General features: G+C 36.5%; 1 protein-coding gene across 5 annotated transcripts in view; it reads left to right on the forward strand.

The window, feature by feature from the left end:
* Positions 1-13402, forward strand: part of RPS6KA5 (ribosomal protein S6 kinase A5) — a 95719-nt gene that overhangs the window by 6412 nt on the left and 75905 nt on the right. For 3 of the 5 annotated variants that reach the window (XM_069783626.1, XM_069783629.1, XM_069783628.1), the window contains exon 2: positions 6417-6488. The exons of 1 other annotated variant lie outside the window; for it this stretch is intronic. In XM_069783626.1, the coding sequence (XP_069639727.1) occupies positions 6417-6488 (72 nt within the window). Of the gene's footprint in view, positions 1-6416; positions 6489-13402 lie in introns of those variants that run through there. One more of the 5 variants, XM_069783632.1, reaches the window with a different exon arrangement.

A 13402-nucleotide genomic window follows, 5' to 3' on the forward strand; every position in this document is an offset into this window, starting at 1 on the left:
GTGATTCATATCTTGTATTTAAATAGAATTTCTTGTTTCAAAAGGTATGCACAGTCTTTAGATAGCTGTTCTTTTGATCTGACTGTTTCAATTCTGTTCAGCATTAGATTATCTATAGCAGCTTTATTCATTAGCATCTTGCCTAATTACGCTTTGGGTTTTTTTGGCTGTTTTGTGATGTATAGTGTTACTGCACATTAATCTTCTAACTAACCATGGACGTGCTTCTAGGTTGAATTTTGGTGACCTCATAGTGATTCATCTCACAGTAACGACAAACCTCATAGCAAAATTGCCTCCATAGTAGCAAAAGGGCTACTGCTGATGAATGCACATGGATCTTAACAAGGAACATTTTCCAGTTCAGACTACTGTGGGTCTGGATTGTTAATCTCAGATGTCTGCACTTTTATCTTTATTTCAGCTTCTGATGTGCAAATGATAACTTTGGGATGGTCTTCTGCAGCTTCAGTCTATTTTTGTAATGGTAATGATAGTTTCCTATCACATTCCCCACAGCATTTCACGCTGCTGAATTTCCACACACTGTATTCCACTTAGCTAGTACTTCAGAGGTCTTTGTCATCTTTGGCTGTGTAAAGCTTTGGCTTCCAGACCTTCTAGAATAGCACCAGCAGCTTTGTGAGATCTTGAACTTTTTTTTCCGTTCAGATGGTCTTCTCCTTAAGCATCTAATATTACAGAGAATGAACAGTTGTCACCCCAGTTATCTTAGTTGTGATCCTAGAGTTCAGAGTAACATGAATTGCATTTTCTCTTCTTCGATGTGAGTTCAGAACTTTGTGCATGTTTATTTTTGCTCTAAATTCTTTTTTTGGCCTAAGAAAAATGCAGGTAGTTCTTGAGATGGTATGGTTTTTAAATTCCTTTTCCAGTTTATAAGATAGTTCCCTGTCCTTCCTGATTAAATGGTACTCTTGTTCAGTGACCTGACAATTACTGGTTGGTGATGGTCTGTCACATTTCAAGGACTGCAGAATATTTTTCACTTCCCTTCACAAATAGTTCTCAGTTGCTGTAACCAGTTACAATCAAAGTATAATTTTATATATAGCAGAAAAACAGTATTACGTCCTAAGTGCATTTACTTCAGTGTCTAACAAGCAACAGTTGTGTAGTTTCTGTTACATAGTATGTTTTTAGTTTTTTTTGGTGTTTTTGGGGGTTTGTGGTTTTTTTTGTTTTGTTTTGGGGTGGGGTTTGTTTGTTTGTTTGGGTTTTTTTTTCCCCCCAGAAAGGAATGTGTTAGTTTGGGTGCTTTTCCTTGAAATTAAGGAACTCTTCATTCTGAATAAGGGATGAGCTCAAGTTGGTGTTCATGTAACTTTGAAAACAGCATCTGTTCTTTGTTGCTGTGACTTAAAAAAGTAGATGTTAGGTGAGTGGAGATGGGCCATTCTCTGAAGTAACAGGTTAGAATCAAGTTGATCTTGGTACCAGGCATTGGACACCTAATAGTTTGAAATATTACAGAATGTTTTCTGTCCTTTTTTCCTTCTTGCTTTCTCAATTCTGCTTTAAATTGTCTGAACTTCATTGTTCTGCTCAATAAAACAGCAGAGCTGGTCTCACGTTGCAGATAATAGCAGAGACAAGTCACAGCTTTCAGGCAGAGCTTGTCTTTGAGGGTTGCTTGATCTAGTTCAGTAGAGGAAGCTCTAGTTTTGTCTGCTTCAAAATCTGTATGTAATGGAGTCCAGAAACAGAGGACACAGCACGTTTTAACTTGAAAACAACCACTGTTGAAATATTATTGAAATTAAAACGCAATTATTATTATTAAATTAAAAGCAAATAGAGTCATGACACAGTACCAGCTTGCACAGTTCTTACTTCACACTTGACTGTCTCAAAGTTCAGGTATAGTGCAGGTGACAGTCATGTCTGTTACGTCATCTGGAGATCCTCCATCAAGCAGAAATACTTTGTTCTGGTTACTAGAGTTAAACAGACTGTCCTACCTCCAGGGGGCTGAGAACGGCAGTACTGACCTCCATGCATTGGTGTCCCTGCGTGGGCAGGTTTGTCTTTGTAGTGAGAATATTTCAAGATATTTGCTTTATTTTTGCTTTAAGAGGTGATAATTGTGACCAGTACCACTATTTCATCTTTGTTTTTATGGATACCACGATGTCTTGGTCTTTCCCTTTAGTCTTTGTTTCTGGGTTGATCTGTTGTATCTCACTGTTGCCCTCAGCTGCATACTCCTTCTTACCATGTTGGTCCAATGCTGATGACTGTGGACTACAGTAGAAAATCAGTAAATGGAAGCTTTTCCTACTTGTGTGCCTAAGCAGTTAGCTTGTCTCCTAGAAGGTGCAGTCAGCTTGCTGCTTTTCTTCATGATGTACCACCATCCTTTATACTGCTGTGTCATGTGTAGCTTCAGATCATTTGTGGAGAAAGTCTCATTCTGTTAACTTGAACAGTACTTTCTTCCTGTCCAAGCTTAGTTTCCTTCCTTGGTACTCCTCAGCTGATGTGTCAACAGACTTGAAGAAAAAGGGCACGGAGAAGTAAATTTTCTCTTTCCAAAACTGCTTTCTTTGCACTCAATTCTTAACCTAAGAGGTTTCCTAAAGCCGCTGTTTCTGAACGGCATCTTTGCATACACTAAAATACTATGGTACTATTTACTAGAAATACTGCTAGCTAGATGCTAGAGTGTACATCCTTGTTGCACTCTTGACAGATACGTTGTCTTCGTGCAGGTTGCACAGGCAGTTGTTGGGTCAGGTTCTGATACCAATCCTAGCATGGTGATGTCTGTGAGGTGGGAGAAGCCTTTCACTGTTCTGTCAGTGGTAATAGTAGTAGCCTTCTTGTTGCAATCCTTTAAAGCCTCTCAAACTTGGAACATTTATCTTGTAATTGTGGAAAGCCTTCCTTGCGAAGGGTCCTCCAGCAGTGGTCATTTGGGTTCCTGAGAGTGACTGGTCAATAGAATTAACTGATCTCCGGGGTTTTGTGCTCCTGGAAGCAAGTTGAAGGAAATGTTGGTGTGATGACTTTCATTCTGGAGAAACTGCATCTCGTCTCATCTAGAATGTCAAGAAGTGCTGTGCCTGATTTCAGCAGATGAAGACGAACTGCTCTAGCAATGTCATCGGAAAGAACGTGGCACAGACACCAGCTCTTCAGCTTGCTTTTCTTGGGGTATGACTTCAGAGATGGACTGAGTGCAGCAACTGAGGCTGTTGGAGCAAGCCGTTGCCAGCCGTGGCAACATTGGGAGAAGCACTTTCTGGGAATTGTTAATCTTTTTTTTTGAGCTTTGAAGGTTTGTTATTTTTTATTTTTATTAAGGATAATTCTACTTCTTGCTTTATAGGGAGTAATTCTGAGAGAAAGTTTGTATGTCTCAAGTGTCATATCATACCTTTATGTGTTGTGCAGCACCTTTTAGCTATCTGATCTTGTGGGATGGCTTTTTTTCCCTCAATATAATGCAAAAAGAATGAGGTAGGACTTATTTTATAGTGATCATATTATTTCTGATGTAGTTTTTGCCTTTTACTATGAAAATAATATTACAATAACCTTCAAGACATTTAATTTTTTTGTTAAAGATAAGGCAGTTAAACATCCTAAATGGAAGTAAAAGTGGAATTAAGTGGATAGTGCAAAATTACGACTCACATTGAATTATTATGTAGTTGTTTCAAAGGTATCACTAGGAGTCACTCAGCTTTTTACTGTGTAACCTCATTAAAGTGGGAAAGGTTTTACTGATATTACTGAATGTGGAATACAAGTTAAATTGAGTTTATGGTACAGTTTAGATTAATGAATTGAGTTTAGGACTTGATCTCTTTTTAGGACTATAGCCAGCACTACAAATCATCAGCCTGTTATTGGAGAAGCAGCATTTTCTTTGTGTTCTACTCTCTCAGTCTTCCTATTCCGTTTCAAGAATATGGCAGGATTAAGTGACTGTTTTGCTTTCTACAAGGGTGTTTAACTGAAAAGCTGCCTGCTGACAGCTGTTAAAGGATGTGAGATGGTAAAACCTTTCTGGAGTACTCCATAACAGAAGATCCAAATCAGTGGATTTCTCAGTGAAATATTTCTTCCCACTCAGTTCAGCACTTACCTAGCTGGTATCCAGAGAAGTTCTATGTCCTGAATCTCTTCAGTGACATCCACTGCTTCATTAAAACCATGGACACTCTAGTCCAGGTCTCTTTAGGATAGTCCCTGACTCCTGTTGTCCTTGACAGGAAAGACACTGTTTTGAAACTGTATACATTGAGTACCTTTCTTAGTTCTTGTTAAGAAGAGTAATATGTAATATTAAGTTGCTTCAAGACAGACTGCTTTCTGACTATGAAACGATGTACTGTAATTATACAGACACTAAATCAGTCTAGATTTGCTTTACCTGCTACTACTCCTTTCTTGGCTCATGAGTGCATCTTCCTTAAGCAATGACTGCAGTGTAGCACTAGCAACAGTATTTGTTCTGTTTGCAGTGAAAATAGTACAGCAAGCTTCAGTTCAACTCATGTAGTACATATTGCCTCATTGATTTGTTAGTGATTATGGTACTGTATTGCCTAGTACATGTTATTAAAATAGAACTGATCACAAAAGTATTATTTCTCTAATAATTTCACTGTGCTGTGTGTTGGGGTTTTTTATGTGTAATATTAGGATAGCTTGTAGATTCCCTCGGATTTGTAAAAATCATTGTCCTGTGTACTTCTGTTTGTACAAGAAAAAAATTCTGAAAGCTCTTTTAAACTTTCTAATCTCCCAGTAGTTTCAAGTGGTCTCTCTGCACTTATTCCAAGTGGGATTAATCCCTTGCAAAGATGAATGATAAGAATTGAAAATAATATTTTAGATGAGATTTAATCAGTACCTTGCATGAGAGCACTGTTACCCTATCCCAACTAGATGCATTTTGTGTGTGTGTACAGATTCCTAGGACTTGGAATAAGCCACAAATTTGCTTTTTCATTTATTTATTGTTTGGATTTTTTATACTTGTTCCTCCTTTGTGGAGAGAGATCTTTCTGAAGCTTTCAGTTTTCTGCTTGTTTTGAGTTGTTGAGTTACTGCAGTTCAGTGAGTGGACATTAACTATACGTTTTCATAATTAATTCAGAAAGCACACTGTCTTGATAAAGTTTCTTAGAAATATCAAACCAAATGAGAATTGCTGTTGAACATATTAAGTTAATTTCAGCATCTCCTATCAAAGAGTTTTCCTCTTTTGGTTAAGAGATGTTTGTACTTGAAATCTGTTGTATGGCTCCTGAAAGCTTCTTGCACATCTTTTAAGCCTTTTTTTTTTTTTTTTTTTTTTTCTTTTTTCTTTTAATACCAGCTTTTAAACATACAGTTTGGCTTCAGGTTGCTCTTTGAGAGGCATTCTCTTAGCAGCCATGCCAGCTTATGCAGCCTCTGCTACTTGATGCTGCATCCTTAATTGTGCTAGTAAAACTGCTTATGTAGCTGCTTGTTAAAGTGGATCAGGGAACTGAACTTGGTTAGGAATAGTCAAACTTAGTTTCTTTTTTGCCTTGCTGCTTTTAACCTGGATCATTTCAATGAGCAGCTTTGCTGAATGGCCTGCAGTCATACTGATGCAAATGGATGGATAATATTATGATAGGAATGAAAGATGGAAAAAATGGAACTGCTTAAGGCTTTCTTGTAGCAGCTTATAAGAGAAAAAAAACCAAACCCCTACCCAACAGCAAAGTAACTCACCACAATTCGTTTTTTAAATAGGGCTCTTCACTTACCTATTTAGAAAAATGTCTGTTAGACAAAAAGAATACTCGAAGTGCTATAAATTTGTATAAAGGTAGAATCTTCTCTCCCAAACTCCCCAACAAATGAAATAGCTTTGTAGCAACTTAGATTTTTCCAGACTTGTTGGTTGTGTAGACTCAAGGTCTTTTCCACTCGATAGTAGTGGAGAGTGTTTATAGGTTTAGTAATCCTATGTTAAATGCATGAATAGTTATTGGAGTTCTGTTTAAGTCATCCCAAGTGCCATATAATCCAAGAACATGAGAGTATTCAGGGTGCTAGGGCTAAGGAATGACCTGATTGCTGTCTGTAACTATGCAAATAGAGATTACAGACAAGGTGGAACTAGACTCTTTCAGAGGTGCCTAGTGATAGGATGAAAGATGTGTATATAAGCTAGATGGGCTTCAGTTATTATTCTGTGGTTTTATACATCCAGGAACACCGATGGCAGAAGGAAAATTGCTCTCCCTTGCTTTTCAAGTTAAAAGAATACAGTATGCAACTGGAATGTCCTTTTAGTGTTGCTTATTTTGTTCATCTGCTAACTTATTTTTACTGAAGCTGTATTAATATGTCAGAATGATGTTTCAGTGTACTACATATCTGACTGGATATTTTTTTTCCTTCAGCAAATTTGACAGGCCATGCAGAGAAAGTTGGCATTGAAAACTTTGAACTCCTGAAAGTTCTTGGAACAGGGGGTAAGATGCACTATATTTTTGTTTTCTAGCTGAGGTTTTGGTGATTGTAATATTCTTTAGGAAGATATATCACTTCTGTATGCATACCCTAATTTTCTTCACTTTTTTACTCACAAATATTGTGCAAAATTGGAGGTCACGTTCTAGCTTACAACACTTTTGAAGATGCACTTTTTCAAAAAAATGGAAAACAAATGGCTTGAGATTTGTGACAATTTAATACAGTTTGTGAAAAGTATGATCTAAGTTAAAGCATGATCTTGATAATTTCATTAAATTTTCAGACTATGTTTTCATTAATTTCTGGAAAAAAACAGTAATGTTAGTACATTAATGAAGAGGATGCTCCACTCTTTAACTGTATGTTTTAGAGTTGCCCTATTCAAATACCAGTAATTTTTAAGATGGAAAATTTTCACTGTTGTATAGTGGATTTCAGCACAATGTTGGAGATTGGTATGTTGTAGGATTGCTGACTGTAGCCAACAAAAGAGCTTTGTCTCTCCTTTGTTAAAGGGACACACACACACAGGCCTGTACACAGACTAAAAGTAATTACTCTTATAATTCTTAGTGTGTTTACGCATTTTTTTGTCAGTATTAACATCAGATGCAGTGTTGAGTAGATTGGGATAATCATGAAGATGGACTATCATCAAGGTCTGTAGAAGTTATAAGTTAGTTATGATATTAAATTTTGGGTGTTACCAGCCATTACTGGCTAGCAGTGAGGCTGTAGTTGCACAAGCTGCTACATCACTAAAAAGAGCAAAGGGTTTTGATTTTCACATGTAGCTGTCATACAGATTATTTCATAAATTCATTAAGCCATTAAATCACTTGAGGGTGTATTTTTTTTCTGTTTCTGAAGTAATTTTTTTAAAATTTAAATTTAACAGGCTTAAAAATTCAACCCTTGCTGTTAAATTCAGTAGTTAGTGGTAGAAGCAAGTAGGCTTTAATATTCATAGATATATGTTGCATATTCATAGGTAGAAGCAGCTATGCTGTTCTAAAGTGGCCAGTATTAGTCTGAGTGGGGTTGACAAAAATGAAATTACTTACAATTGTGCATTTATGTGAGGATGTCTTTCTCTCTTGCTGATGGAAACATTGGTTGGGTTTTTAATTGTACATGTGTGTGTCTGTGTATATATGAAAACTAGTCCCATGCCTGAATTTTTTCCTTTTTCCTTGCCACTGCCGTTAGTCTGAGATCACCTTAATATTACAACTGTTGCATTTGGAATACAAAGTAAGTTTTGGTGGTTTTTTGAGTGTCAGTCTTCAAGTTAAGACTAGTAGTAGCCTCCTCCTACTGTCTTTAGGCAGTAACTCTCAAATACCCCTTTTGCTGCTGTTAAACTGTTGTCTGTCATTCATTGCTACCTTCCATGTCCTCTCTTCTTCAAGAACAGATAATTTCTTTTGGCCTGGGATACTCTTAATCATAGGAGGTAGTCCTTAAGCTCATAATGCAAAGCAATCCTATTCACTCAGGTTAACAGGGTAATTTTGATTAGTGACCCCTTTCAGAAAAGGCTTCTTCAGTGGGTTGACAATGGGATTGACAGTGTGTATTTGTGAAGGAAAAAAAAAAAAAAGCTGAGGAAGTGTGCTTGTCTGTCTTCATCCTGCTCTAGGAGTCACATTGCTCCAGAAACATCTGTCTTGGTAGACTTCAAACTATTTCAAGAACTGACTAAAAGATTCCTGCAAACTTTAGGAATCCAAGGATACCTTGGGTATCCTGGAATGGCATTTGTAGGAAGAGTAGTATTTTTTTTATATGAAGGAAATGCTAGTTGCGCTTTTTTAATACGTAATTTCAGTCATAGGCTGAGGTTCTTGCTTCGGAAGTCTAAATCATCAGGGCAGTCAAAAAGCTTTATTCAGTCTTAAGTGTATCACAGTTATGACTAGTGCACTAGGTATGTCAGAGGTTGTTGCTTGCCAATTACTGGACAGTGTTAAATGCAAATGACCTGATCAGAATGGAGCTAGTTCTGTTTGTTTTTGGGGAAGTGACCATCTGTGAATTGTCAGTGTTTGCAGTAACATGGAATTGCTGAAAACAGTACTGGAATGGACTTGAAGTCCTCTAATCACTTGGCCCAAGACAGTGTCAGTTACACCTGCATCACCCCTGACAATGATTCTTTTTTAAAAGCCTTCAGTAGTAGAGATTCTGCAGCCTTCCTAGATGTTCTTGCTAAGGATGTTTAATTTCCTAGCTTGAGAAGCATTCTGGGGATTGCAATAAGCAAAAATCCCTCTCATTCTTACAGGAGGTTTCTGAAAGAACATTATTTCACGATAGGATACACCTGTGCTAAGGTGTTTCTTCTGTAAATATCATCCAACAAGATTTTGATGCAGCTTTGAACACACCACCACCTTCACTTCCGTGTACTTCTAATTGTTACGGTCAGAAGAGTTGCTGTGTCCTTTTCATTGACATGAAAGAGCAGAACAGAAACTGAAGCAAGATATTGGCCATTTGGCTAAGATGATCATGAAACGTTATACTGTGAAACAAATTTTTGTGAGTATTGGGCCTACTGTTACAGAACCACAGAAAACTTGTACAAATTGACTCTGGTGCTGTTAGTTTAATAACATTCAACCCCCTTTGTAAAAACTTAGTTTTTAGGAGGTTCTAGAACTACCTTGTCAATAACAAGAATTACTCTGCAAGCACTCCATCTTAAGTATGGAAAACCAACTTAAATGCTGTAGACCTTGCGGTATCTGCTGCATGTCAAAAGTCTGGGGCTAAGCATTCAGTTATTTAGCTGTCTTACTGTATGTTTTTCCTGTGTGATGTACCTTGTTTTTTTCTCCATGACTTCCATAGCAGAGAGACCTTTTTTCAAAAACTTCATAAGACTCTAACCACCTGTTTGCATGCAAACTTTGCTACAAGATCTTAAGTGTGTTGTGTCATGAGTTGTAGGGCCCTGTTTAGGCCTGCAACTTCTTGTTCTCATAATTGAATTGAGGTTTGATGAGCGAGTATGACCAAGCTGACTTCTCAGTTCTTTGTACCAGAATATGTGTTTACTTGGGGGAATGAGAAGAAGCATAAAGAAAACTGTCTATAATCACAATAACGTCAAAAATATTTGGAATAGCAGGCTTGTATTGCAGACTTGTCTTAAATGATAGTGTACAAGAGTAAGGCCTCATTTAGGACTTTTGCTCTCTTGTACAAAACTACTCGTCTGCATTTCAGTTGTCGTCCTTAGGACTGCTCTCGCAAAAAATGAGGAAAAAGTTCAGAAGATATTTGCATGCCTTCCGTATTGATAAGCAAGAGTCTGAATTATCTTGTTCTGTAGTTTTTATTCTATTAGAATAAGAAAGGAAGATATTTTCTTCTATGTATACTTGGCAATGTAATTATGGTGAAGCTAGATGACATCCCTCTAAAGAGTAACTGTCTGTTGGCTAGGTTGCAAGTTGCAGGTGCTTATTAGATGCCTTTTACCTTTCAGCCAGAAAAAAAAAAGTAATTTCATTATTTCAGAAATCTGAAGTAATTCAAGTATTTTCAAGTGGGGGGTGTGTGTGTGGGTGTTTTGTTGTTTTTTGTTTTTCTTTCCTTTTTTCATTTGTTTTTAATCAGGGTCTGTGGGGAAGGCAGGGTGATTGCTGGAACCTGGAGGCTTCCCCAAACAACCATCGTATCTCCATTAGTGACTTGCCCCCAAATTATGGGCAGGATGATAAGAGAGAACCGTGGGGGTTTTTTGTTTTGGTTTTTTTTTTCTGACAATTTTGAGAACTTCTCTGTTCTTTTACAGTAGTAAGTTCTGTGAAGCTGAAGATAGGGTTGGGGGTTGAGGTTGTCTTAGAGAAATTGATTCACAGAGGCAAAAGGCATACTATTGCTTTTTTGGGAGCAATTTAAAGAAAAAGGAGGAAGAGGGCATCTGATGGCTTCTGTTCACATGTTGCTGTGTATTTTTAGGCAAGAGCTATCTTTACTCTGGCAGTGAAAGCCTTATCCTGGTGTGAGCTTTTAGGTATTACTGATAGTACTGTAATAGAGCTAATGCTAAATAAAAGCTGTGATGCTGTTTTACAATTCTTCACTGTGGAGTTAGGCAGCATGCAAAGTGTTTTCAAACTATCTGATACTTAAATGATCTACAGTAATGCAAGGCAGAATATACCAAAACCTCACAGCCATATGAAGTGATGACTGTAGATGCTATTCTAACTAATTATAGTATTTTAAATATAGTCTGCTATGAAGCAACTGGAATAACTAAAGAAGATACTCAAAATATGTAAAATTAAATGATACCTTGCTTAAGTATATGTAATTCTGGTAGTTTCGTATAGACTTGGTGGTGCTTTTTTTCAGGTAACAGCAGTGCAGGTTTATTTAAATCTTCATTTTTAAGTCTTTTTAAAAAATAAGATAAACTTTAAGATTACTAGAAATAGTATCCTTGTGTACTGATGTTTCTCCTGTGGAAGTGGGTTTTTTTTTTTTGGTAACATTTTCTTCATGGTATGGCTTAGCATAATTTCATACTTATTATTTTCTTTAATTTGCATTTCTTTCTTGCATTTGTTTGTCTGGTTTGTTCTTGTACACACACTCTCAGTTGGAAGCATGCTTGTTATGGTTTGCTTTTTGGTGTTGAAAGAGTATCATAGTATACACATTCCTCTTGTGACCTGAGTCTCACAGGAAAAGACAAGGAAGAAAAAAAATCTGAGTTAGTAGCCTTTAATCCAAGTTGGATCCTTTTACATTGCATTAAGGAGCTATTAATGGCATAAACTTCCCCACTGAAGAAATCAGTCACACTTTACATCAGTAAACCAAAATACATGACAGTATGCCACTGTTAATAAACCTATTAATAATGTACTTGTTGCTCTGAGAGCAAATTATTGCTTACTTGACTTCTCTGACTTGCCCATGTTCTACTCGGTATATATTTTCTGAAATTCCAGTCTGTTTTTGTTTTTGCTTAAGTCCTTTTCTCCTGCTGTTACTGTATAGCCTTGCTAATTTGGAATTTTCAGATTTCCTGTCTACTGAATTCATGTTTCTGTCTGTCTCCTATCTAGTTAAAGCTTTTTTTCCTGTGACATAGAAAGCTAGTTTCTATTCTATAGAACAAGGTTACTTTATAGCAAAGTAATCTAATTGCTTCCCAAAGTCACAAAGGGAACAACAAGAGAAGGTGGCTGTGTTGGTTTATGTACGCCCACTTGGCTTCATTCTTTGTAAATGTGTTTTTAAAATAAAAACGTTATTCATGTAGAGTGTATTCTGGGTCATACATTCTTCTACACATAGATTATTCTTTTTTTCTACTCAACTGTTGCTTCTTCTGATTTTAATAAATGCCACTTTTGTTCAATCTTTCAACTATGCTTAAGAAGAGACAATACAAGTGGTTCCTGAGCATGTGCCCCAGTAATCTGTTCTACTGCTTGAACTACAGTCCACTAATGAAGACAAAAAATAATTAGAAACAAAAATATAACTGCCGTATATAAAAGACAATATTTTATACATGATCTTTTGGAATTAAGTGCTTATATGGGAAGGATATTCTCTGTATATGTTGAAGATACTTAGAATCTGAAGTGTATATTCATATGAAAGGAAGAAAATTGGTAGGGTGAATGTCAGATTTAAATAATCACCTCAAAAATCTTGTTATACAAGAAAGTGTAATGAAGTTCCATCTAAGAGGTCAGAAAGTATTCCGATAAAGTTAAGACTGAATTAGATCTTTCAAAGCATATTGAAGAAAACATAAAGTATTCTTTTCTCATAAAAGGAGGAGGAAGAAAGAAGTGGGGTTACTATGCTCAGGAGAGTGAGCCAAAATTAGGGAGTGTCTAAAAATAATTCCAAACTCCAACTAATATTTTATTTCAGTTTCTGCTCAGGACATCTATGATGAATACTGAATGGAAGGTGGATAGTGAATCAGAGATGGAGTTTGGAAATAGGGAATTATTTTTATGTATGAAGAGCAGACTGAAGAGAGGGGACTATTTTCAATCTAAGAACCTGGAACTTGGAGAAATTTGTCCCATTTATCCATCAGAGAATTCTGAAAGAATCTGGACATTAAATTGCGGATCAGTAGCAAAGATTCTTACTGGAACTAATGTCAGAATTGGTTCAGTATAACTGGAGAGCATAGCAAATGCAATCTTATGCTTAAGAAGGAAGTAAGATGATGATCCAGGCAGCTATTAGTTAATTGTTCTGACTTTATCTGACTTCAGCACTATGCAATGCCTTCAAAGCAATTTTGCAGAAAATAATTTACTGTAATTTTTTAATAATTAAAAATGAATGGCATGCTCATCTAGTGGTAGATTGTCTTACATAAGAGAGCCTTCTAAAAACTTACTTTCCTTAACGAAAAAAAGGTAGGCATTTATTGCCTGCCATGCCTATTTACTGTAATAACATGTATGTTTTTAAAAAGCTAAAGGTAAAAAAGCAAAATGCTGATAGAAGGTACATTTTAAGATGCAGCTTACCCTCTCCTGTCACTTTCTGCCTTTCTTATTTATCATCTCTCACTCACTTGTTTAGTGGGACAGGGAACTTGTTCTTGGGGAAACAATGATACTGAAAAAAGACCATTAAAGATTCTTGCCTATCTGGTATTTAAGGAAAGATGACAGAGAATGCCTCATCTCTGACAGTTTGGTGGTGGACAATAAAAATTGGAAATGTTTATTCAGAATGCTATTATTTGATCATAGTTAAGTCTTGGCTTGGTGATTTTTTTTTTGTTGTTTTTGTCTGCTAGACCTGTATGCCTTTCTGACTTTGCCACATCCCAAATTTTAATTTGTATGGACAGATATCTGCACAGTGACCGTTCTGCCTCCAAATTCTTTAGGAAGAGTAAATCTAA

The sequence above is a fragment of the Haliaeetus albicilla genome, chromosome 5 (genome assembly GCF_947461875.1).
Source record: "Haliaeetus albicilla chromosome 5, bHalAlb1.1, whole genome shotgun sequence".
NCBI classification, from domain to species: domain Eukaryota; kingdom Metazoa; phylum Chordata; class Aves; order Accipitriformes; family Accipitridae; genus Haliaeetus; species Haliaeetus albicilla.